The 24,602-nt window shown below is 52.7% G+C and overlaps 8 protein-coding genes across 8 annotated transcripts; 5 read left to right on the top strand and 3 right to left on the bottom strand.

Annotated features, from left to right (window-relative positions):
* Positions 1-239: 239 nt before the first annotated feature.
* SMAC4_02496 (uncharacterized protein) lies at positions 240-1,966 on the top strand. The gene is made up of 2 exons (XM_003350779.2): positions 240-909; positions 1,074-1,966. Exons 1-2 carry the CDS (start codon positions 759-761, stop codon positions 1,682-1,684), a joined length of 762 nt encoding a protein of 253 aa, XP_003350827.1. The 5' UTR covers positions 240-758; the 3' UTR covers positions 1,685-1,966.
* Positions 1,967-2,766: 800 nt separating this feature from the next.
* On the bottom strand, positions 2,767-4,781 carry SMAC4_12753 (uncharacterized protein). The gene is made up of 6 exons (XM_024655207.2): positions 4,148-4,781; positions 4,012-4,047; positions 3,786-3,888; positions 3,648-3,735; positions 3,490-3,583; positions 2,767-3,416 (listed from the first exon to the last, which is right to left on the bottom strand). Exons 1-6 carry the CDS (start codon positions 4,175-4,177, stop codon positions 2,868-2,870), a joined length of 900 nt encoding a protein of 299 aa, XP_024511121.2. The 5' UTR covers positions 4,178-4,781; the 3' UTR covers positions 2,767-2,867.
* A 3,564-nt stretch (positions 4,782-8,345) lies between these two features.
* On the top strand, positions 8,346-11,474 carry SMAC4_02495 (uncharacterized protein; the record flags this gene model as incomplete). Its single annotated transcript, XM_003350778.2, has 5 exons — positions 8,346-8,458; positions 8,828-9,511; positions 9,607-10,089; positions 10,147-10,859; positions 10,920-11,474. 5 exons carry the CDS (start codon positions 8,346-8,348, stop codon positions 11,291-11,293), a joined length of 2,367 nt encoding a protein of 788 aa, XP_003350826.1. The 3' UTR covers positions 11,294-11,474.
* Positions 11,475-12,091: 617 nt separating this feature from the next.
* On the bottom strand, positions 12,092-13,550 carry SMAC4_02494 (uncharacterized protein; the record flags this gene model as incomplete). The annotated part of the gene is made up of 3 exons (XM_003350777.1): positions 12,092-12,170; positions 12,272-13,066; positions 13,150-13,550. The coding sequence occupies 3 exons, from the start codon at positions 13,548-13,550 to the stop codon at positions 12,092-12,094; spliced, it is 1,275 nt and encodes a 424-aa protein (XP_003350825.1).
* An 858-nt stretch (positions 13,551-14,408) lies between these two features.
* On the top strand, positions 14,409-15,684 carry SMAC4_12870 (uncharacterized protein). The gene is made up of 2 exons (XM_066091123.1): positions 14,409-14,769; positions 14,833-15,684. The coding sequence occupies exons 1-2, from the start codon at positions 14,468-14,470 to the stop codon at positions 14,927-14,929; spliced, it is 399 nt and encodes a 132-aa protein (XP_065947266.1). The 5' UTR covers positions 14,409-14,467; the 3' UTR covers positions 14,930-15,684.
* Positions 15,685-16,398: 714 nt separating this feature from the next.
* Positions 16,399-19,447, top strand: SMAC4_02493 (uncharacterized protein). The gene is made up of 5 exons (XM_003350776.2): positions 16,399-17,832; positions 17,909-18,127; positions 18,215-18,403; positions 18,464-18,616; positions 18,679-19,447. Exons 1-5 carry the CDS (start codon positions 17,394-17,396, stop codon positions 18,888-18,890), a joined length of 1,212 nt encoding a protein of 403 aa, XP_003350824.1. The 5' UTR covers positions 16,399-17,393; the 3' UTR covers positions 18,891-19,447.
* Positions 19,448-20,034: 587 nt separating this feature from the next.
* SMAC4_02492 (uncharacterized protein) lies at positions 20,035-22,748 on the top strand (the record flags this gene model as incomplete). Its single annotated transcript, XM_003350775.2, has 1 exon — positions 20,035-22,748. One exon carries the CDS (start codon positions 20,035-20,037, stop codon positions 22,708-22,710), a length of 2,676 nt encoding a protein of 891 aa, XP_003350823.1. The 3' UTR covers positions 22,711-22,748.
* A 248-nt stretch (positions 22,749-22,996) lies between these two features.
* SMAC4_02491 (uncharacterized protein) lies at positions 22,997-24,419 on the bottom strand. The gene is made up of 3 exons (XM_003350774.2): positions 24,328-24,419; positions 23,485-23,770; positions 22,997-23,410 (listed from the first exon to the last, which is right to left on the bottom strand). Exons 1-3 carry the CDS (start codon positions 24,341-24,343, stop codon positions 23,386-23,388), a joined length of 327 nt encoding a protein of 108 aa, XP_003350822.1. The 5' UTR covers positions 24,344-24,419; the 3' UTR covers positions 22,997-23,385.
* Positions 24,420-24,602: the final 183 nt, after the last annotated feature.

Genomic DNA, 24,602 nt, shown 5'->3' with positions numbered 1-24,602 from the left:
TGAAAACATGGAGATTGTGATTGGTCCGAGTGTAAGTGCATCTGCAATAGTAACCTCAGCTCTTTCATCCAAAGCTCTTGTCGGTTCCGTCATCAGTGACCGCAGCTACGCAATCACCCAAATCCCATTCGTTTCGAGCTGTTGTTTGTACGCATAACTGCTGGGATTTCATCTGCATTGATTTGGAGATCTCTGTATGATATTCATACCAGTCTGTCTCATATTTCGAGGCTCTCACAATTCGGTTGCGGATCTTTCACGACATCGATGTCGATGCATATTAATATTGTTGATAGGTAAGACGAGGAACCGGAATCCCGCTCGCATCTCACCCGTGCGCCTCGAAAGCGAATATTGCATCGCCGTGCCTCGTGGATGTCCGAATGTCTCTCTTCCCCTCATCACAACACATCAGATCTGGCAGGGTACCAGCCTTACTATCCAATTTGTAACGCACTTTCGCACCCGCTTAGATAGGCAACAGGTACCACCCATCCCGAGTGTGCATGAACCATTCGTCCCCTCTTTCCTTCAATCTTCTGAATAAGAAGCCCACCTTCCCCGCGCAACCTGCCGGTCAAACCATCGTCCATCTTCTGCAGCTCGAGATCCAGACCGAAGCCAACACCCAAGCATTTACCGGGCACATTGCATCAAGACACCGGACATTTCTTGCTTTTAACACATGATACTTCTCCTCGGCCACCGAACAAGTTGCATCCATTTTCCAAAACTTGAGATAAAAGAAGCTGGAAATCATGGCTCCCTCAGAATCTACACAACCTCCTCCTCCTCTCAGCACAACTGATGCTGAGCCCGCTGTTCCCACCGAAAGCGAACCACTGCTTGGAAGACCAGGCGACGCTATTCAAAAGCCTGACGCTCCCATGTTCTTGAACCTCGTTCTTGGTAAGTTTCCTCCATCCTAACCATCATCGTCGTCGGCCTCGAACCCATCCTTCTCTCCCACATACCCTTCCATCCAAACAAACCCCCGCACCTCCAACACGTACAACCCATCCCGAGCATCCCATCCTTCTCCAAGTATACTAACCCCCTTCTCCCATTCCCAGGAACTGCCTGGCTCTCTCAACTCGGCGCCCTCCTCCTCCTTGTGACCACCTGGTCCGCCGTCTTCCTGCACAAGCTCGGCGCGCTCATCTCCCCGCACCCCCTCCTCCAATCCTTGGGAGCCTTCCTGCTCATCCAAGCGATCCTGATCCTCCAACCGACATCCACTCCGGCCGACAAGCGTACCGGACAACGCATTCACGCCTCTCTCCACCTCTTGTCGTTTCTGTCCTTCGTCTCCGGCATAGCCGTCATCGAAACAAACAAGCACGCCAACCACAACGCGCACCTACACTCCCTACACGGTTACCTGGGTGTCATCACGGGGACGCTGTTGCTTGCTCAGTACGCGTTTGGAATCTGCATGTGGCTTGTCCCTGGCGTCCTGGGTGGGGAGGACAAGGCAAAGGCTTTGTGGAAGTATCATCGGTACGGCGGGTACTTGCTGTTGGTGTTGGTGCTGGTTACGATTGGTGCCGCCGCGGATACGGATTATAGTAAGGGAGTCCTGAAAATCAAGGGGTGGACTTTCGGGTTGGGGATTACACTGGTTGTGGTGGGCGTGTTTCCGAGGGTGCAGTTGCGCAAGCTGGGGATTGATAGGTCTCGCTAGGCGTTGAGTGAGGCTCTTGGTGGTTACCTACATAGGGAGGACACAAGAGTTTGCAAGGCAAGGATAAAAGGTTCATGACAATGGGCGGCCCGGCTGAGGCTGTGTTTAAGAATGGATGGGTACCGGAAGGGTTTGCGTTTGGTATTCTGATGTTGGCGTTTATGTCTATGTTTGCGTGCGTTATGCATGGGATATCACTCTTTGTTCAACAACGGGAACGTCGGTATACGGGAGACGATATATGCTACAAGGTTTAATGGTTATGGCAGCTGGGACACGGTTGGGTCTCTTAAGTATTTTGTCATTAGTGGGAGTCTACGAATACCGGGTTCCGACATTTAGTCTTTCCGCAGAATAACGTTGGCTTCGGTCACAATAACAACATATGATCAGAATCATAAACCTTTGTATCTCATTCCTCGTCTGACTAGGGTATAAGTAATAGTAGTACGTAAATCCACGCTCTCCGCCATAAAGCATTCCCGAGAAGCATCTTTCCCATGGTATACATTTGCCACAGATTCCCCGTCGTAAACAGCGCCCAATATCCATCATCATTAAAGACGCGCGCTGCGCAGCAGAACCCAGGCAGAAGCCATAACCTTGATAGACGTCTGACTTGTCTCATCCAGTGTTCTCGCTACCATCCCTTCCCTTTCATTCCTCGTCTCGCCTATTTCGACTCCATGCCATCTTTCTTGCGCTTTTCCTTCCCTGTATCGTTGTTTTTCTCTTCTTACAAACATCGTTGATTAGGTTTGGTGAATGATAATGATCGACAGGCGTAGTACGTTTGGTTGTGCGGGTTGTCCAAACGGCAGTGTAGACGGGCAATCTGTAACCCAACAACCCGCTTGCCGTTCCGCCCCTCCCCGCTCGCAAAAGCCGTTATTAAAGCAAAGGTGTCGTGGTTAAAAAAACATGTGATCGCTCTTTCGTGTCTTCGTATCCGTGGGTGTATTTTTTGCCGTTTTGTTGTTTTTGTACGGGGGTATGTGCGAAGAAGGAGGTCCCGCCACCGTCGAGAAGCAGAAAAGAGAAGGTGGTTCCTCCTGTGCGGAATGAACGCCAGTGGAACCATGTCTTATGGAACACCCACTTGCAAGCGCTCGAGTGCTCCCAAGAACTGATCTCTGAATGCCGTTGGCCTTGGTTTTCGAGACTTCAACCTATCCTGGCCATTCTATGGGAACTGGTTAGGCGGAACCGATGGCCAATCATCCTCGGTAATGCTGGACCAGAAGGCCCAGTTCACTACAACGGCCAGGAGGGTAAAGAGGGTTTCGAAAAGCGCGCCGTCGATCTTCCCATTTGTGCCGTCACAGATGTATCTGCTGACGACATAGTTGAACACTTGTCCAGCCGCAAAGAGGATCGCAGCGGCGGCCAAGTAGAGCATCGGGCGCCTCTCGCCGAGAACCTTGATGACAAGGATGGCCTCCAGGACGAAGTAGACGACCAGGAAAACAAGGGGCGCAAGCTGGTAAAGGACGTAGAGTGCAATGTGCCGGTTTTTGGGCAAATCATAGCTGCTATCCCAGTAGCCTGTCCAATGCAGGCCCGTATCAAGAGCAATATAGCCGGTTCCGACAAGCAGAATCGCTGCAGAACCGACAACCAAAGCCAATGAAAGCGGCGTGCCGTCGTCGAGTAATTGGTAGCCGACAATTGCGTTGAGCATCAGTATCCAGGTAGTGGCGATGATGAAACCAATGTGAATAGCCGTGAACGCCTGGACACGAGTCAGTTGAAACGAAACATGACACGAAACACTGCTTGCCGCGCTCTGCCCAGGCCAAACTTACAATGCGGACTGTAGAGTCCAGAGGGAATTCTCCCACTGAGAAGATCTCACATATCGATATAACAATGTAGCACAAGAGGAAGACTTGCATTTCTCTGTCGAGTTGTCAGTGAATCCCAGTATCCAAAATTTCCGTCCGATGTTGGGCGGGTAACTTACCGACGACCAACCGCAGCTCGTTTCCGCTCGGACCTGTAGAGCAGATACAGAGAAGTGAGGATCGCAATTGCGCATAGCAGTATGGATCCTGCATTGAGTCAGCACATATCGCGTTCATGTTTATGTAGGGTCACATACCTAGATTTCCAAGCCTCTTTCCGTTCGATAGCGATATGCCCTTCAACTGGCAGTTGTCTGAATTGTCCCATGGTCCGGACTGGCTGTGTTTATCCGAGAGGAGCTGTTTATCAAGAAGCGGCCGTGTAAGTCAGACCGACGAGCAAACAGGGACGAGGGTCCGACAGAACATGGTTCCTGCGCCGGGAACCACCGTCTCCACCAGATGGGGTAGGGCCCTACTCACATTGCAGATAGGAAGAGTCGAGTCTCGACAGAAGTCCTGTGAATATGGAGGCGCTAACAGTCAGAATTTGCGTCTCTCTGAAGAGGGGAGCTGAACGGCTTCTACGCCCACCGTCTGCGGCGTCGGGGGAGCTCACATGAAAGTTGCCAAATTGTGTTGACCCCATGGTGTCGTCTGGTATGCAACCGCTGCGATGCGGTTGAAAATCGAATTACTGCGGGGAGAGACGTGCTTCCGTGATATCTGCCGGGGTATCCCTTTGCGTCTGTCGCTCAATTGCGATGGCAGATGCCAGAATATGCGCGTGTCGACCTGACGCCGCCTTCCGCCTTTTGTGACCTTTCAATCCTTCAATGCAGATATCCTTTGGCTGGCGGTTGTTGCTTTCTGTTCAATTGGTATGATCCGTTGTCGGTATCGTGTGGGAAACGCGATGCTGTTGAAATGAAGCGCTGGTGTGTGGCGTGATTGATGGACCAGAATTGCGGACCCGACTCTCTTGTCTTTCCTCCCTGAAATTATCCTGCGCGAATCGATCCCTCCCTCCCTTGTGTGCTTCGCGTCGCCAATTGTCGTCCTTGGTGTGCGCTGTGTGCTTTGGAACCGAAGATTAGGAGTAGGTTTACGGCGATGCCCTATTATTGGCTCGAATGTCGCGGAGAAAGGAAAAAAAAGGGACGTGGAGCAGAAGCGCAGGGCAGGTGGTCCGGATGAATTTGTATGGATGCCGACGATGGGGGCGGAGAGGGAAGAAACAAATGCGGGAAGCCCACGGCGGCCTGGGGTTGGCGGGTCCGCCTGCAAAATATAAAACTCAACTGGAAGGCCACTCAGGCCCAGGGCAAGGATTTCACTGCAATGGCAGCCATTGGGACACTGGCATTAGCATTGGCAATGGCTGGGCGAGACGGCGAGTGGGTGGTCGCCAGTGGCTGCGCTCCCTCGTCGCTTCCATTCGGGCAGCGGCAGCGGCAGCAGGAACAGGCTTAGGGCGCTTTGTTTCTACTGGCCAGGACTGTGTCTCCACTCCTTTCGGCTTTTTGAGAAATGTAATTGGTTCACAGTTGCTCTAAATGGAAGCCGAGTCCCAGCCTTCTCCGAAATGACAAGACGTGACAAGCAACCTGATGGGTGGACGTTTCAACCAAATCATCCCAGCGTTGCACTTGCGCTGGTCCTCTCTGAAACTATTTCACGGGCGACGTCGCAACGCAATGGCATGCTAGCGAATGGTTTTACTATTCCTTGATTCTTGTTCTTTGCCTTCTTTCCGCGTTCTCTCCCTGCCGGATGAAGTGGTGACAAAGGGATAAAGCGAAGAAACCCATATCGAAAAAGAGAGTCAAGGCAGGGGGTTTAGGACCCAGCAACACCACCTGACACTTTAGCACCACTGACGGAGCGATCCAAAGAAGACCACGACAACTCAAACTCCGGACTAGATTGGCGGACCGTGGGTCTCGGAGCTCCAGGTCTCACTCCGCTTGACAAGCAGAAGAACGTTAGGCGCTATTCCGAACAGCCAGCCAGCCTATATCACCGGCCATTATAGCTGTCTCTCTCACCGTTGGCAATCAACATATTCGAATGGCGCGCAATCGGACACGCTGTTCGTGGGGAGAGTTATTCGTCTAAAGGGACGCAAAACATGGTCGCCTAAGGTGAGTAACCTCCATGTCAGGATATCTCATGCATGATGACCTGGACAACACACACTCGGGACGGAAGCCCGTGAGAAGCGGAACCAAACGATGTCCAGGCCGAAACCACGGGCCTCACTTTTGATGGCTTCAAAGTCAGCAAGACTGAGCCAGTCAGCAGCGTGCCCGCACACCCTTCTGCAGATTGTCCAGATGCAGCTGAGGTTCAGGCGATTCCGACGCCTGCAACAACTCCGGCTTCTCGAACACCAAGGCTGTGCGTTCCCTCCTGCAAGGCGGCATCCATGCGTCGAACTTTTCAGGCAAAGGCAAGCCCAACGGACCCAGTCCGATATGATCATGGTCCAATCATGTCCATCTTTGGCTTTCTACTCTGTACAGCCTTAAGTCGGGATTCTACGCTCGGCATATATCGACTGGTTCATTGATTCATCGTGTGGAGAGTGTCAAGAGACACTTGTATACATAATTGGCATCCTCCAATGCTTAATCTGGTGATACAAGCCCAATATGGTGTTCAAAAAGGGGAGTTCCCGTCTGTATGACGAAAATAGGTGGCTGCATGGCTACCAGGTCCGACTAGGTACGAACTGAACCGTAACGCATGCAGCTAGAATACCTAAAACCACAGCAACAAGAAAAGCATGGCCTCGTGCACTGTTCAACAAACGGGGAAAAGCAAATTGTATCAAGCCTGTTTTCTGACAAAGATGTTTAGATCCTTCAGAGCGGCTCAGTCGGTCATCTCTTTCGACCACAAAGGCACCAACGAGAGCAAGCCGGGGAGTTCTTGAGCATGTGCAGGCAGTTGTGCAGGAAATCTCGTACTGTACAAGCACACGAATGTATCACGGCCACAAAGGGTCGATACACCAAGCACACAAAGTTCTCTGGAAAAGAGGCCAAGCAATTTTCTTTCGGACGTAGTGTAATACTGGTACCCACGCCTGCCACCAGCCACTTGAAGCCACAAGGGAAGTAAATAAAGGATGCTGGCAGGAGTCGCGCTGCGCCCGGCGTGAGTGCTAATATCCACCATATTTATCGAGCGGGATCCTGTCTGCTCGAGCAGCCCAGGCACCGAAATAGGTGACTACATTGGCACAAAATACGGAGATCTCTTCATCTGTTCCAACATTCTCTCTTTGCTCTCGATTCCGCTCGTCGGGTGCTTGGGCTGTACTGTGAGACTGTCTAGCTAAACCCTAAACCTGCTACACAGGTGTACCCCTGATTCGTGCATAGCACCCTAAACGCACACGCTTACACTAATGTTCCGACTGTAGGTAGCTACCCTCATGCATCTGCTGTTTCGACAGGTTTTCTGTCATTGGGAGACGGTCGAAAATCCCATACCCCAGAGATGTAATAAACACCGAACCCTGAGGGAGGCGCTTACAGAGAAGCGAATGTTTGAATTATAGTAGGTAGCAAGAGGAGGCTCTGTGCCCGCTGACGAGAGCAAATCCAAAACAACGGGAGCGGCGGCGCGGACTGGTGTCCTGTCACCCGCAGATCCGTCGACGGGCTTTCTTTTCTTGGTGGTGGGGGGCACAGCAGACGGCCCGAACGGTTGGACGTCAAGTTAAGGTAGGGACGGTATCGTGTACTCGAAATAAGAGCATGTCGTTATTCGAGGTGGAGGCCACGGCAGAACGACGGTAATTATGCGGGCCGAGATCGCTGCCGCCGATGGAAAGTCGCGATGAAAGGCGATCGTTTCGTTCTTTTTGTGGGCTACTAAGTTCTATAAGTTGATGGTCCGGGCCTGGCACTGAGACAATGGGCAGCCCTTGAATATGATTCTACTTTTGGAATTCTAGGCCAGCCTGTAGCTATAACAGTGAACATGCTCGGGATGCTGTCCTTGATCACTTGTTTTTGGTAACCTCGGCTGGTCCGCTATTGCACAATCCTATTAACTAACACTGAACAGAGAAATAAGGAACAATAACTTTCATCTTGCTTTCCTGGTGGCCGATGCCAAGCACTGTCTACTTGTAAGACGGGACCTAAAGTCTTTCATCCTGTATGGACCGTCATCGCGTATAAGAAGGCTTCCATCCCATCCAGGTAAATAGCCTCCTACTCGTTCCTTCCTATCCTTGAAATTTTGGTCTGTCAGCTCACAGCCTATGTGCTGTGACAGCTTTGATGTTTGCATCGACACTACCTAAGAGACATCGAGTTCCCCGCGTAGAGGCCCAGCGGGTACTTTCGAGCTAACGATCGTGGGTTCGGTGTTTAAATGGATTTCTGATTTCTGGGATACGTATTCGACACTAGAGGTAGGTTGGTACCGCGCTTGACAGATTGTCAATGACTTGAAATCGCCATTTCGTTGTTTCGGAGGCAAAGTGATGAGTCGAGCAAACGTTTCATCCCATCATGGCCATTTCAGCTTTGACTTCCGTCTGGTCTGTCGGAAAGGGGCAGGCAATGCCGAATGCCAGCTGTCGATCTTGGTCGTTTTGACAACTCCGACACTGAACTTTGGGGTTGCAATCATGTGGTTGTGATTGAAGGGTGAGAAGGTTGCCGGGTTCTGCAATGATCTTCATTTGATTTGCGCGGCCTGTTATCGGTTGGGCATGTGGTTGTAACCGCGGTCTCTGCCAGTGAGAAGACAAGAGTTGAAGTCCGATTCGAATCTTTGAAAGACTGGAGACCAAAATGGTGGGTGTGGAAAGGGTGGATCACGCACGGGCGGGGCAGTGGAGGAGTGGAGGTGCGGGTGCCCGGGCCCAGGGGCTCCTCAGTGGATTGGCTGGTGCCCTGCCAGATGGGTCTTGGCGGGACCCCAGCTCCGCTTCACACGCTCATACGGGCACTACAGGGGACCTCCCGTCTTCGGCCACAGAGTCCCGGTCCTTGGTCGTGCCTGCGGTGGTTTGATGGAATTCCAGGTTTCTGTCGTTGCAGTTTCCTCACCTCTTCTGCAAGACACTACCTTACCTTACAGTCATCAGTCATCCATTGTTGCAACACGTGCACCTGCTTCCATTGCTTTGCCTCTCTGCCTTTTTGTTGATCCGAGACCCCGTGAACGGAACCCTATGCACCCCGTGAGCCGTTCAATGTGTCCGTCTCGACATCGACCGTCTCGGGTTGATCATCCTCTACTAAAGAACCACTTTCACTCTTTCCATCTCAAGGTGCGGTCGGGGGCTGCTGCAGAACAGCTCCATCTCGTCCAAGATTCCTCCTCCGCAGCCGACTCCGATTCCGAACCGTCTCCCTTCCAACATCCCCCTCCGCACGCTCCCCGCACACGCTGCTGCCCAAGACGATCCGTCGACCCATTCGCACGCCAACCGGAACCAAGCCACTTCCTCCTTCCTTGCTCCACGCCCTGCTGAGCACTCGCGATACTCGGACGACGAAGACGAAGACTACAACGTCTACGGCTCCTCCGAGTCCTCGTGGGTCGACACCGGTGACATCGCCGAGCAGCTCGATCACGAGGATCCTTTGCGCCAGAGACTGTACGATACCCTAGAGGACGAAACCCACGCTAGCGTTGTCTATCGCCATCCGAAACGTCATCGTCACGGCGGCAAGCACGTCCACTATCGCGAGTCTCTTTCCCGCTCCAGCACTCACTCCTCCAGGTCGTCTGGTCAAGCTGGAGCCGTTAATAAGGAAGCAATTCGCATTCCCGACGCCGCCCCCCGAACTGTCTCGCGGGCCGAGCGCCTTATTGCCGGTATCATGGCGGGAACACGGAACCCCATTCATGGCCTTACTGGCAAACCCCTAATCTACTTCACTTCCATCTTTGTGTCATTAGGTGTCTTTCTTTTTGGATATGATCAGGGTGTCATGTCCGGCATCATTACGTGCGTGGATCCCCCCTCTGTCGTGGCTTCTCAGATGCCCCATGCTGTCATGCTTGATAGACATAAAGGCCGAGTAACTGATGCGATCTGTACAGTGGTCCCTACTTCAAGGACTATTTCAACCAACCAACAAGCGCGCAGATAGGCACTATGGTGGCCATCCTAGAAATAGGTGCGCTCATCTCCTCGCTCATGGTCGGTAGAATCGGTGATATTATTGGTCGTCGCAAGACCATTCTCTATGGGTCATGCATCTTTTTTGTTGGCGGTGCTCTACAGACCATTGCAACCGATATGGCCATGATGATGACTGGACGCATCATTGCTGGCTTGGGCGTCGGCATGCTCTCTACCATCGTTCCGGTCTACCAGTCCGAGATCTCGCCTCCTCATAACAGAGGAAAGCTTGCTTGCATTGAGTTCTCGGGTAACATCATCGGTTACACAACCTCGGTCTGGGTGGACTACTTTTGTGGCTTCATTGAGGGTAACCTATCGTGGCGCCTCCCGCTTCTCATGCAGTGTGTCATGGGCGCTTTACTGGGACTGGGAAGTCTGATCATTGTGGAATCGCCCAGGTAAGTACAACCAGTTTTAGCACTCGGCTTCCGCGTGGCTGCTAATCAAGATCACAGATGGCTTCTGGACAATGACCATGACGAGGAGGGCATTGTCGTGATTGCCAGCCTGTACGGCGGTGGCGACATCCACAACCCTCGCGCAAGGGACGAGTTCAGAGAAATCAAGATGGACGTACTTCTGGCGCGCCAGGAGGGCGAAAGAACATACAGTGAAATGTTCAAGCGATACAGCCGTCGCGTCTTTATCGCCATGTCGGCCCAAGCACTAGCGCAACTCAACGGCATCAACGTCATCTCATACTACGCACCCCTTGTGTTCGAGTCTGCCGGCTGGGTGGGCCACGACGCCGTGTTGATGACTGGCTTCAACGGCATCACCTACTTCCTGTCAACGATCCCTCCATGGTACATCGTGGACCGCTGGGGTCGCCGCCCTATCCTCCTGACGGGTGCCGTAGCCATGGTGCTCTCCTTGTCCGCCATCTCGTACTTCCTGTACCTCGACACTCCTTGGACGCCGTCCGTAGTTGTAGGTATGGTCATGGTCTACAACGCGGCCTTCGGGTACTCATGGGGCCCTATTCCCTGGCTATACCCGCCGGAGATCTTGCCCCTGAAGATTCGCTCCAAGGGTGCCAGTCTTTCGACAGCGACGAACTGGGCGTTCAACTTCTTGGTTGGAGAGATGACGCCCATCTTGCAGGAGCTGATTCACTGGAGGCTGTACCTGATCCATGCCTTCTTCTGCGCTGTTAGTTTTGTTATTGGTGAGTATCTACTCCCTCGTAGCGCCCCCCCTAGATGTATCCAGCTAACGGGTGTATCAGTATACTTCCTGTACCCCGAAACTTGCGGTGTTAGGCTCGAGGACATGGATGCCCTCTTTGGTGATGCCACCAACGCACTTGGCACACCTGCCGCCAGCACTCCGTCACTTCATGCCGAAATTGATGCTCTTGTTGCGCCGGGCTCGCCCGTGCCACGGCTAGATATCCGGGGCCGACCGCTCGCCAGTGCGGCTATTCCCGGCCTACCGATCGATCCTCCGGATGAGGTTGAGATTACAAACAAGCGCTCTTCGGGCCAAAACCGGGGCGGGCTTGGCGGCTGGTTGTCGAGGTTGGTGGGACGGGGAGGAGGGGGAAGCCCCGAGGGGTCTGGTAGTGGTAACTATGCGCCACTTCGGCAGGGCGATGACTAAGAGTTGGATACATATCGACCTCAAGTAAATGATGGGCAGCCGGTGTTAGTTTTTTGCTCTCCTTGGATAAGTACATAGACGTTGGATATTAGAGAATTCAAGCAAGCGGAGCTTTCCAGAGGCTGGAACAGCGAAATGGGTTGTTGAAAGGACACGATTACCCGATAGCCAGGTGCATTCTATTTCTTTATGTGAATATTCTGGATGCAATCATTAATATCCACTGCCGAAGTGCTGCCTCGCTTCCATCTTGCTTTTCCACTCTAGATGCTCGCAAATATCAGTATCGTACACCAGAATGCCAACAAATAACGTGCAAAGGTAAACCTCCCAGTTCCATAATTACCCCCATTTACCTACTTCCCAGGGTCACAAGGACTCCATCCCACATGTATCGTCTCCCTTTGCTCATGCTCATCCTCCGCTTGTTGACGCATATACCACTCAGTAGGAAGGACCATAGTAATCCTACCAATAGGCGCACCGTTATTTCCACCATCACCACCAAAAGTATTACCTGTATCTGCACTTGTACGACCACCATCATTCCCCCTCCCATTCTCCAATCGGACTGGCTGGGTAGCCAAGTCAACCCCTTCCAGCCGTTCTCTCCTTTCTCGCTCCATTTCTTCAAAAGTCATGTGTCGTCCATCCAACTCCGCTACCTCGTCCTCCCTGATTCTTGTCGTTGTGGTCACCACGTTGATAGGGTTTCCGATCCCAATCCCACCAGCATACCCAAATATCCCAGATTCCGCCATGGTCCCCCTCCCGTTCCCAAATGTCGATTTGGATTTGTTATTGGTGGTACTGGTACTGGTATTGGTGGCTCTTGACTGGCGGAATGAACTGCCAGCACTTGCGCTTCTCGCGGTCGCTGAGGTCCCGTCCCATCTTGAACTTATTGCCATGGGGCTATGGGGGTGACTGAATCCGCTAATATCATCAATCTTTGTCTGTAGAGCATGATGATCATACAGCTCCTTTGGAGTTGGTGGATCGTTGGACATCTCTGGAAGCCTCGGCGTTTTGGGGTTCGTCATTGTTCCAAAGCCGAGTTCGTGGATTTCCTGCTGCTGTTGCTGCTGCTGAGGTACATAAATGACCTGAGGCTTGTGAAGAGAATCCTCAAACCCTATTCCATCAGGTCCACTTGCTTTAAATTCGTTTCGTAGCCGCAAAAGCCCCTGTTCCCTCACCACCCTCTCGGCTGCTTCCTTCGCCTCCCGCTGCCGCTCTCGCTTGCGCCTCCGAGGCCCGCGATGCCACCAGGTGAAGAGGAGGATGTAGATAATTGCCAGACTCCCGATGGCGGAGCCGAGGATGGCGGGCCTGGCGGTTCCTTTCTTCTGGGCTTCTTCTTCTTTATCGTCTGCTGAGGTATAGGTGAGTGTATAGAATGGCTGTGGGGCTGGGGAAGTGGTGGAAGAGGAGGTGGATGGGATAGCACTGGCGCTGGCACCCGAAGAGGAAGAGCGGGACGAGAAATTAGCAGTCAGGAGTGCTAGTGGTGGCCCCGAAGAGGTGGGTGTTACGGGCTGTGATGACGAGGTTGTTGCCAGGGGAGCCTGCACCGTTTGGGGCGCAGTGAAGTTGTCATCTTCGGTGGTGGAAGCGGGCGTTGAAGGCGCGAGAGCGGCCTTCTGGTCCAACAGGTAGTCGTGGATTTTATAGTGATTGCTTCCGCAACCGACGCTCCAATATGCATCTGTTTCATCTGTATGGGTCTTCCCTAGACGAGTGAGTTGACAGAACGGACGAGATGCGGCATTACTAGAGGGTTTCAATGGCTAGGTCAGTAACTAGTTGGGCATGGAAAACTACCGGATTTGAAGAGAAGGGACAGACAGACTTACCATCTCGTTGTGCCAAACTGAGAACGTGCGCTTTCAGCACCGCAGCCGTCACTACAATCGTAAGCATCGATACACCAGGCGTTCCATTCACAGTTCGTGACTATATCCCGTTCGTTTTTGATAGAGAACTGTCTCGGGCAAAAGCCAAACAGCTGGTTCGGTGGATCCATGGCACACACCATACCGTTCGGAGCCATTATGGACTTCAGAGAGGCATCCTGGGCGACGGCATAGCCGCAGATGCTGGTTACTATTGGGATGTTAGTCCCACCATCTTGACGTCGTAGTGCTGCCGCCGAGATGATGAATGCCGGTGATGCTGATGTGCTCGAGGGTAGAGGTACTCCGCTTGGCATTGGTACCGCCGTACTCGTGGGTACTAATGACATTATTACGGCCATCGTGTTGTATGTCGACGACTGAGGACTCAAGGTAATGACGAGAGAGTCAAAAGAAATCCATGAGAAAGAGGTTGAGGGTAAAGAAAATATTGAATATGGGCGGAAAAGTGCTCTCTCCCCGACCATTTCCGTCTCGGGTGTCATGAGCAGGAAAAGTCATCATGAACAGCCAGGGAGGGTGTAAAAATGGCGACTACCTCCTTTCAACTTGGCTCTCGTCGTCAAATTGTGCAATACATCATGGGAGCCGATAAAAAGAGACTGTACTATTGACTCTCACGGGAAAGGGCAAAAGAGAGCGGAGTTGAAACGTGCCACTCAGGAGAGTGAACAAAGGGATCTGTGTTGACCAAGGTTATTTTTGGACAAGGCTCTTTGTGCGCCATGATCTCGAGAACAATCGTAACTTGAGTTAACCGTCAACCCGCCAGGCACCTATTCAAGTGTAAGCAAGGCCTTAAATGTTGGACAAAAGGCCAGCAGACCTCAGCTAGGAGCGGGCTGCCACTTCCATTTGGATAAAAACCATGCAATGTCTGCATCCTTCCCTGAGGACGGGAAAGATGAATCGGCAAGGAAGCTACCTTGGATCATTCTTTCCTTTTGAATATGTAATCATTTTGATGGCAAGATTGCTCTTTCCATCTCGTAATTACACATTAGTTAGCTTGAATAGATACTGCTAAGCGGCTGCCTCGGATAGAAAAGGGCATCTCCTGTGGTTGAAGTCCGTGTAAGTGATAAAATGTAAGTTACGTTATCGCGTTTCATCCTAATACGCGTACGATACGCTGCTATTACCTTCCTTGATGGCCCGTGCTGACGGGGATTTGCGTCCGTTCACTCAACCTGAGGATTGGTTTCTTGCGATTTGATATCGCATCCCAGGATTTCAAACACCCATTTCACCACATATCATGTCAACTCAGGAACTTATCCACGCCTACCGCCATCTTCTACGATGGTCATTGAGGGCCGTGCAATTCTCCAAGCCGTCACGCTTTGTGGTTCGAGACACCCTTCGTGCTGCCTTCCGCGACCAGAATGGTACTTTTGAGCCCTCGAGGATCAAGTCAACGCTGTGGTTTCTCGAATCCGCCGCGACATATGTTGGAGTGGAGCACAAAATCATCAAAAACCTGGCCCACGTTAGGTATATGCAGCAAAAAAACATCGGGCCGTGGAGGATCAAGGCACAGACACTTGCCAAGTCCCAGCAGTAAGTCAAATGGAAGAGGCGAGGAGGTTAAAGTGCACACGCTGAAGAGAAGGAACCCAACAGGAGAGCGCTCAGGGATCCAGTGCATGAAAAGGAGTACGAGCATTTTGACAAGACAATCGCCATGTTGAACGATACGATGAACTTGTGTTTACGGTAAACAACAATCCGAGAATCCGGGCAACCGTGGTCAGGGGCAGTTCAAAGCCGACATCAAAGCCGGTATTTTGTTGGATGCAGTGTTTGGCATGTCCCCTTCAAGCAGAACCAAGGGCGGAAAAAAAGGAGGCGATCACAAGGGCCAAAACCGAGTCAGACAAGTCGACTCCAATTGTCGTGATTACTCCACAAATTGGAGACACTTTGCACACCGTCGGATCTTTCCCCAGGTTTCTCCGCATTTGGTGCTTGATGACGGTTGTGTGGTGGTTTGCGTTCTGCCTTTCCCAGGACGGCAGCCATGTATCAGGACGAGGCCGAAGAGGACGCCGTCGATGCGCACAATGCTCTTCCGGGTAAATTGTATCTTTGGGCTTCGGATGATGGTGGACTGCGAGGTCGTTAACCAAGGCCAATTGCAACAAGAAGAGCATTGTCATTCCTTTGGGGGAACATATGCGCACAGCAGGGTTACTTGAGTACCTAGGTAGGAAGCTCACACGACTGCATGTCATACCTACAGCCTAATACCGTATGTACGGGTTTGTTTGATAGCTCGAGACCTCTGGTCAATCTTCCTAGGCGTCTGTTAATGCCTTTCCAATTCCTAGTTGGCCATTACGTTTTGTCCTGGTGGGGGTTTTGGAACAGTTTGGGATAGATGTTGTCCAGTACGCTAGAAGTACCGAACGACGGGAACAGAAGCATTACATCGTATTATATACTAGATATAGAGGTCAAAATCCCCAACAACGGGATCAAGTGTTACATGCGGGAAGCGGCTACGAAAGCTCATGTTGCTCCCCCGGCATGTTACCGTGTGGCGCGGTTCCTCTGCTGTTCTAGGCGGGGTTTGCCTCGGGACTGATAAGATACGACTGACTACTTTTAAACTTTGGGATTGGCTTGTGAAACCATTGACTTCCTTTCTTGAAAGGTGTACAGCAACATGTCTGTTTCTGATGGTTAGCAGCAGCAAAGAGGAAACACGGAAAGGGCCCCTTCTACTTTATATAACGAACCACGATCGAACGTCGGTGGTGAGATAACATGCGCTTGTCGCTGTTTCAGGCAAGCGGTGCTGTATCAGTGACGGTATGACGTTGGCTGGGATGGAGACTTGAGGCTGATGGCCTTCACCGATGGTTTGACATTGCTCTTGAAGCACTGGAGATCTCCAAATGTGAAATGAGAAGCCGTCCCCACAAGAAGCAGCCAGATTGGATTCGGTCACATCGGCCACATTCTGGAAAAAGAAGTTTGAAGCGGTTCAAGCCGCACGCTGAGGTGACCCCGCGCCATTCAATTGCATTGATTGCATACGAGAGCTTCACCTCGAATTTCGGTACTCTGAATCTCGTCAAAATCGTCAATCGATGACAGCTTCTTGGGCATTGAAGGAAAGAACTGGCAGCACGGGAATCATCCGTCATTATAGTGGAGTTCTCATCGTTATCGTGACTTTGGTTTCCACTGAGACTCAGCCGAGAAATGGTCCAACGGGAAAGCACGACCGAGAACTACCGGACCCGGACCCAGTGGTCACGATGCGTGGTGGAAGTACCCGTAAGCTCCATTTGCCGTACATCGTGACTCCGACTTGGCTCCTGGTCTTGAGTTCCGTCTCTGCAACGTCCAACTCCAACTTTTCCTCCTCTTTTCTCTCCAATTGCAGTCACAAGCCACCACCAGTTCCAACACCAATCGAGTAGTGACGGAACAGTGCATTGCTAACACCCTCAACCACTGCATACATCGTTGGACCCCGCAACCAACTCGCCGCGGGCAAGTCCCAAGCCCTCACACGACCTCAACTGCACTGCATTGCACCCAAAGACTGTCACGGTCGAAGCCTACCCGGTCGCCTCGAGCTCCAATCTCTCCAGCTTCGGTTCTTGTGTCCCAGTCACACAACCTCAACTCGCTGCCCTTAACTTCCCACTCGACGGGAAGTACCTTACGATAAGCAAACCGGCATCGCCTGCCGTCTGTCGCCGTGTATCGGTCAATTGTCCCCCGGCTAGGAAATAGGGACACTCCTCGGCACCAACCAATCCCTATACTACCCCTTCGCCTCTTCGTTGATCAGGGCCCTGGCCTTAGCCGTCGGCCTTAGCTTGCACATACGCTCTTTTCTCGACCCGTTCTACCATCGGAAAACGCTCAATCACTGCACGGAACCACCCATTGGGAGTTATATAGGCAGAGGAACACCGTTTTCCCACCATACGAGAAACACGCGGGAGGTGCGGTGTCGTTTGCGGCGGACCTACGCCAGTCGGCATCAAGGCCTTTCTCAACCGTGCCCAGGACTTTGGTCTCGATCGACGAGACCACTGTCTAGCCGGACGGGCCTCTCCCGACTTAATCTCCGGCGGAGGGCAGTCCTTCGTTTTGCAAATTACATACGAGATTAGAGCTACGGCAAGGGGCGACTTTCGCACGCCAAGAGATAACCAACGAGTATGCGCACGACAGCGACACTCCAAGGTGCCGATAACGCCCTCCTCGACGACAACAGTATATCGAATAATGGGCCAGCGGCTGGCCACCGTCGTCTCGCACCATCGCTCCCCATCATGCCCCAACAAAGCAACAGCCAGGAGAGCACCACCTCCCTAAAAGGGAACTCCAGAGATGGCTCAAACACGGGCACAAGTACCAGCGCGAGCAGCCTTACAAACGCCGGTTCTAGCAGCGACGGTCAGTTTTGGAACAGTACACAGCGACTGGCGAAAAAGTACCGCACCGAGGTTGCCGCTTCAGCCTCGAGCGTGCTGTCCACAATGTCCACATTTCCCCTCGATAGCGTCAAGACACGGATGCAGACGTACAAATATGCCGGCTTTGTCGACTGTGTAAAACAGACCTACCACACTGAGAAGCTCAGGGGCTTCTTCCGAGGTAGGTTATTGTGCCTTTCCCGGCACCTTGCCCGGGGTTGATATGCCAGTGTCCTGACCTTTCCTGAATGACTTAGGCGTCACGGCCCCGATGCTCAGCATAACTGCGGTGCGGACTGTGTCGTTCTCCATCTATCAGCGCTCAAAATACGCATATAGTGACTGGGTCAAGCGTAACTTTGGCTTTGATGTCATGAGCCACGTCGCCTCCCACGGGTCGTTACCCAATCTCTGGACTGTGGCCACCTTTGGCGCCGCTGGCGCAACGGCCGGATCGTGCATAACTTTAATAGCTTGTAAGTCCGCGTTATAAGATTGGAGAAACTCCTTTGGAAGTGTCCGTGAAAGCGAATGCTAATGCTCCGCCTGTAAAAATGCTATAGGCCCATTCGAGTTGACCAAGCTCAGTGCGCAAGTCTCAGTCCTCATGGCGGACAAGAAGAATTGCCTAAAACCGGGCAGCCATGCCATTGCCGCGAGTTACCAGAACAAGGGGACTTTGAAGACAATGGGAAACATTGTGAAGCACCGAGGACTAGGTGGTCTTTACACCGGTTTCGGCTTGCATCTGAGTGAGTACATTTCTGTGATTTTGTGGTTCTGGAAGATACTGACCAGGCCGGATGTCATAGCCCGAGATACCCTCGGTACTGCCATGTACTTCATCACCTATGAAAGCAGCAAACAGCTGCTTACTACTTTTGGCGGGGATGGTAGCCATAACAACCCTTTCGCAGTGCTGATCGCGGGTGGCATGTGCGGAATAGTCTCATGGGCGCTAATCTGTAAGCTGAGGTCCCGAATTATCATCATCTTCAAGTGAAACTAACGGTGGAACTTTGTCTAGACCCCGTCGATTCAGCGAAGAGCATTTATCAACGCAATTCGCTTATGTATACAAAGGGTGAAAAGGTCGAGCCGGTCAAGATCCGCTTTTTCCAGCGCAATATGTATCGCGGTCTTGGCGTATCAATGGCTCGGTCTTGTGCGGTTAATGCTGTCTTCTTTTCGTCCTTCGAATTCTTGAAGAAGCGCATTAAGGACATGGAAGACCACTAACATTACCGCTACACATCCCAAAAAAAAGGAACGGCTACCATCGGCGAATGGTATCTGTCGAATCTTGTGCAACAACGTCCCTTAGATGCGCATGTTGCTGGGTATGGGCCACAACAGTCGATACCCAGAGGAGTTGGGAAATCAAGCATTATTTAACGGCACAGTGTATACGGGGAGATCTGTCAGGGTAACACATACAAATCATGTCTGCATATTGGCATTGTGGAACGAGGTCGCATACAACAGGTACGCAAGATGTGTCTTGCGAGGGATAACGTCTGGGTTGATCCGCATTGATAAGGGTGTTCGTATTTCTTGGGTTCATCTCAACGGGTCTCCCCAAGCGGAAGGGGATGGTGGGTGCATATGACAGCGGCAAGCTTGTCTGGAACGGCGTTTCTTTGCGGGTTTGGTAATTGGGTTGAAGTAAAGTGCTCTGGGGTACCTCCCAGTCTCCCACTCAAAAGACTTTGGATGATTGTGTGATTGATCGGCTCTGCTCATGAAGCAGACGTAAGGGGAAGGATCTTGGATTATCTCACCAAGTGAAATGGGAACGATTAAAGACCAAGACGACGCCCCCGCTGACTGAGTATAATCATTTGCCTGTCAATTTGTACAATGTCACACAGCTATGAACCACACAACGATGGTGAAGCTGCTAAGGAAACCAGGCATAAGGCTAGAAACCTTCGACCTTGGCAGCTTGGGCTTGTCCAGAGGGTCCGTGCTTGGTATTGGAATTTGGCGCTTCAGCGTGGCAAGGTTCAGCATTATCACATTCACTGTACACATAGTGGATGTTACAAAGTCCAGCAACAAGAAAAAATTCATGGTGTAAGTTCAATAGTATCTCAGTTTCCGTTGAACCAAACCTGAAAGAAAGCCGGCGTAGATTGTTACAGTTCCTTGCCGTGAACTCGTATCAGTGGCAAGACAGAAGTATGGTAGATGGCTGACGCTGTTGTGCGCCTACCAAACCCTAACCCTTGTCATTTCACAATTTTTCATACCCGTTCTTGGTGAACTTACACTCACTTCACCTTCCCGTCCAACCTCACTTCATCCTTTTATTTTCGGAAAAAAGGTCAATCAGCCTTAGTTGCCGCCACCACAACACAGCAACGGGCACTTTACGACAACAATGCCTGGCCGTGCCAACCTACGGCATGGCATCGACCGCGATGTCTACCAACTCGTCCTGAAATTGGAGATCGAGGAGGAAGACAGGCGAGAGGCCATCATCGAGAAAGAAGGCAAGAACAGCAAAAACCTGTCAAGCAGACGAGGGCTCTCAGTTTCGTCCGTTTACGACTCAATAAAACGGTCCAACTCGAGTCTGGCTCGCCGAAATAAGAAATTGCTGGAGGACTCGATCGAGCGGGTGCTCGACATACGGCGAGAGGAGGCCAAGAAAGACGCAGTCGAGGATTCGGACGATGTAATTGAGGCAGCCGAGGCCGAGGAAGCAGCCAAGAAAAGCAAGTCAGCTGAGGCGACAGCTACAGGGTTCTTGAACAAGCAGATTGCGAAGGCGTGGGGTCTGGCCCCGCCCAAGCTGCCTACGGCGACGGCAGTGGGTGGTGAGGGTGCAGCGGTTGCAGAAAACGGCGGAGGTGAGGCGGGCGCTGCTAGTGAAGGAGGAGGAGCGGGCTCGGCTCCGCAAACGCCGGGACCCGGAGCGGTTCCTGCTGCTGCTGGATCATCTGAGAAACAGGCAAATGGCGAGCCTAGGGGAAAGAAGAGGAAGGCGGAGAAGATCTCGAAGGAGAAGGAGGTCGACCGGTCACCTCCCACGGGCATCTCCATCAAGGACATTGCCGGTGTAGATGACACGCTCGACAAGCTTCTGCACGAGGTGTGGTTCCCGCTCTGTGCGGGTGAGGCCTGCGCCAAGATGGGATACCGTTACGATAACGGCGTGCTCCTTCACGGCCCTTCAGGTTGCGGCAAGACCACGCTTGCTCACGCCGTGGCTGGAAGTGTTGGCGCCGCCTTCATCCCCGTTTCCGCGCCTTCTATCGTCGGCGGCACCTCGGGCGAATCAGAGAAGAACATCCGTGAAGTCTTTGATGAAGCTATCCGTCTTGCCCCATGCCTCGTCTTCATCGACGAGATCGATGCCATTGCTGGCAAGCGTGAGAGCGCCAACAAGGGCATGGAGGGCCGTATCGTGGCCGAAATCATGAACGGCATGGACCGCATCAAACAGCAGACTCCCCTCGGCAAGAACGTTGTCGTCCTGGCCGCCACCAACCGTCCAGACTTCTTGGATCCTGCCATTCGTCGCCGCTTCAGCGCCGAGATTGACATGGGCATGCCCAACGAGCGCGCCCGCGAGCACATCCTCAAGTCCCTCTCCCGCGACCTTAACGTGGACGCCGACGTCAACTTCGCCGAGCTCGCCAAGCTGACACCGGGTTATGTGGGCTCCGATCTGCAATACGTTGTCAAGGCCGCGGTGTCCGAATCCTTCCGCGGAAGCCTCGACGCCCTCCTCGAAAAGGCACGCCAACTGCGCGCTGCCGCCGCCGAAGCCGCCACGGCCGCCATCACCTCTGAGTCCCCCGAGGATTACGAAGAGCAACAAAGACAGATCCAGAAGGAACTCGACGACACGCTCACCGGCATCTCCCAAAAGCAGCGCGACTGGCTGCTCCTCGAGGACCACCGCCAGGCCTCGTGGTCCGACAGCTGCATCACCATGGCACAATTCCGCCTCGCCGTCTCCCGCGTGCAGCCGGCCTCCAAGCGTGAAGGCTTCAGCACGATCCCCGACACCACATGGGCGCACGTCGGAGCGCTCGACGAAGTCCGCAAGAAGCTTGAGATGAGCATCATTGGCCCCATCAAGCGGCCCGAACTCTTCACCAAGGTGGGCATCAAGCCCGCCGCCGGCATCCTCCTCTGGGGTCCTCCAGGCTGCGGCAAGACTTTGGTCGCCAAGGCCGTAGCCAACGAGTCCAAGGCCAACTTCATCTCCATCAAGGGTCCCGAGCTGCTGAACAAGTACGTGGGCGAGTCCGAGAGAGCAGTCCGCCAGCTCTTCGCGCGCGCCAAGTCCTCGGCCCCCTGCATCTTGTTCTTCGACGAGATGGACGCCCTGGTGCCCAAGCGCGACGACTCGCTCTCCGACGCCAGCGCCCGCGTTGTCAACACCTTGCTTACGGAGCTTGACGGTGTCGGTGACCGCAGCGGGATTTACGTCATTGGCGCTACGAACAGGCCGGATATCATTGACGAGGCCATTAGGAGACCGGGCAGATTGGGCACGAGCATCTACGTTGGCTTGCCGAGCGCGGAGGACCGCGTGGATATTCTCAGGACTCTTTACAGGAACTCGATTGCGAGGGCCAAGGCTTCCCAGAAGGCTGCTGCTCCCCGTCCTCCTCCTCCTCCTACAAACACCGCCACCACACCCGCGGCCACGACGGGAGGAGACGCGATGGACATCGACAGCGGCAGCTCCGTCCTACCAGGCCAACAAACCCCGACCTCCACAGCGGCCGCCATGGACGAGACCATGCGCGAGGCCGAGAAGCAGTTGGAGCGTGTTGCGCTCGATCTGCGCTGCACCGGCTTCTCGGGTGCCGACTTGGGTAACTTGATGCAGGCGGCTGCCCAGGCTTGTCTCGAGAGGGCGTACCTGAGCCAGATGTACCAGTCTGACAACAAGAAGGGTGGTGTTCAGATAGACGAGGAGGACAAGCTGACGGATATGGTAGCTAACCCGGTCATCACGCCGGAGGACTGGGAGAAGGCGCTGAATGAGGTCAAGCCTAGTGTGAAGGACCCGGAGAAGTATGTTCATATCGATTAAGTCTAGAAGGTGGGATTACAGATACAAAGTGGCGTTTTGCGGCTCATAAAAACACCGGGTTTAATGTTTGATTTGCGTTTGTATGTATCTTTGTGTGGGTAGCGGAAACCAAAAAAATTACCAAGTATAACCTCCTGAGCCATGTCGTCTCTCGTAGATGTGCAAGATATGTCCGTCAGATTCCGAGAATGAAGGGACTGCTTGGTGGGTATAAATTATCGCGTGAGCGGAGATGTTTTATTGAGTATCAAGTACAGATATGTATGACAACATCCTGCCGTCTAGGTATACCATCACCACCAAATCCGAAAGACGCCTCCCGTATCTTCCGACGCCCAGCTAACTGACCCATGACCAAATACCCCGCCCAGCTCAACCTCGAGTAACTGTCAAGGCACTAAAACCACATCACCTCCAGGAACGCGCTCAGGAAAGAAGGGTAGTAAGGGGGAATGGGGTATTTTTCGTAAAGTCATACAGAGGAGGATTAGGATATCAAGGTCGTCGAAAAGAAACAACCAAGGATCGCCCAGCACAAATCGTCTAGTCTATGGTACAACAACGAAGAGGGATGTGCCAAGCCCGTCTAATGCAAAAAAATCTCCCTTTTTATTAATACAATCCCATAACTCCTCAGTAGCAACGCCCATCATCAAACAAGATTGCTTAGAAAATTTAAGCAGTAGCCTCCTTCATGAAGCTGTTGGAGGAGGGTGAGTTAGTCTGGCATGTCCTCGACTCATAACAGGTAGAAGGGGGTGGAGTAAAACATACGTGATGATGTCGTTCCTGTCCTTGTCCTTCTTGAGACCACCGAAGGCCATCTTGGTACCGGGAATGTACTTCTTGGGGTTCTCGAGGTACTCGAAGAGAGTGTTCTCGTCCCAGGTGATGCCCTTCTGCTTGTTGGCATCGGTGTAGGCGTAGCCGTCGACGGAGCCGGTCTTGCGGCCGAAGAGACCGTGGAGAGCGGGGCCGATCTTGTTGCCGCCGCCAGCCTCAAGGGTGTGGCACTGAGCGCAACGGGTCTTGAAGAGGTTGGCACCCTTCTTGGAATCACCTGTGTGCGGAACGAGGTTAGAACGGCTGCTGTGAAGCAAACAAATCGCAAAGCGCGGCTCTGGTCATTCATTCTAATGTTGTCTTGGTGGCCTCGGTCTCGACTGTTGTCGTCATGATGTTGGCAGGGAACCTTGGTGGCCGGAGATCTGGTAGATGGTGTTGAGGGAAATACGTCAAGGGCAAGACATGCTCCGTGACGTCGAGCCCGACGTGGCCAAGCTCCTGTGACAGTGCTATTCCGCTCCGTCGAGTAATCGGGTTTGCGACACAAGGAGAAAATGCCGCGTGATTTGGCAGCGGGAGGCTGAAGATGTCGGGATCGCGGGACGAGAACAATGCTCGAGGTGTCCAGCTCATGGCGCAGAAGACATGACCAAGCGATGGTAGCCTCTCCATCTCATGGGGACGTCGCGAGCAACCCGTGGCTCAGCCAGCGAAACTGAAGCTGGAGGACGTGTGGATGACGTTGACAAAGCCGGACCGCCGAGACAACAATAGGAAAGAGAGCGCATGCGCATCATGGCGTGGGTTGAGACATGAGAGTGGGAGACATACCGGCAGAGAAGCCCATTTTTGACTGATTGGTTTATGAGGAAGCGTTAAAACCGCAAAGATGTATAGGGAATACTGGAAGTTGAGATGACTGAAGACAGGAAGGGGGAAAGGAAGAGGAAGAAAAAGATCCGGCGAGGCCTAAGAAATAGTAGGAACAAAAAAGTTGCAAACCAAGACTGGGAATGACAGATCCTGGTCACCGGCGCCAGTCACCTACGTACCTGGGTACCTACCGTATTTGCAGCGTGCAATCCGTGCAAGGCCCCCCGTTCTCC

This window comes from Sordaria macrospora, chromosome 5 (genome assembly GCF_033870435.1).
Source record: "Sordaria macrospora chromosome 5, complete sequence".
Taxonomy (NCBI): Eukaryota; Fungi; Ascomycota; class Sordariomycetes; order Sordariales; family Sordariaceae; genus Sordaria; species Sordaria macrospora.
The sequence above is the reverse complement of the archived record's forward strand: the minus strand, read 5'-3'. Positions and strand labels throughout refer to the sequence as shown.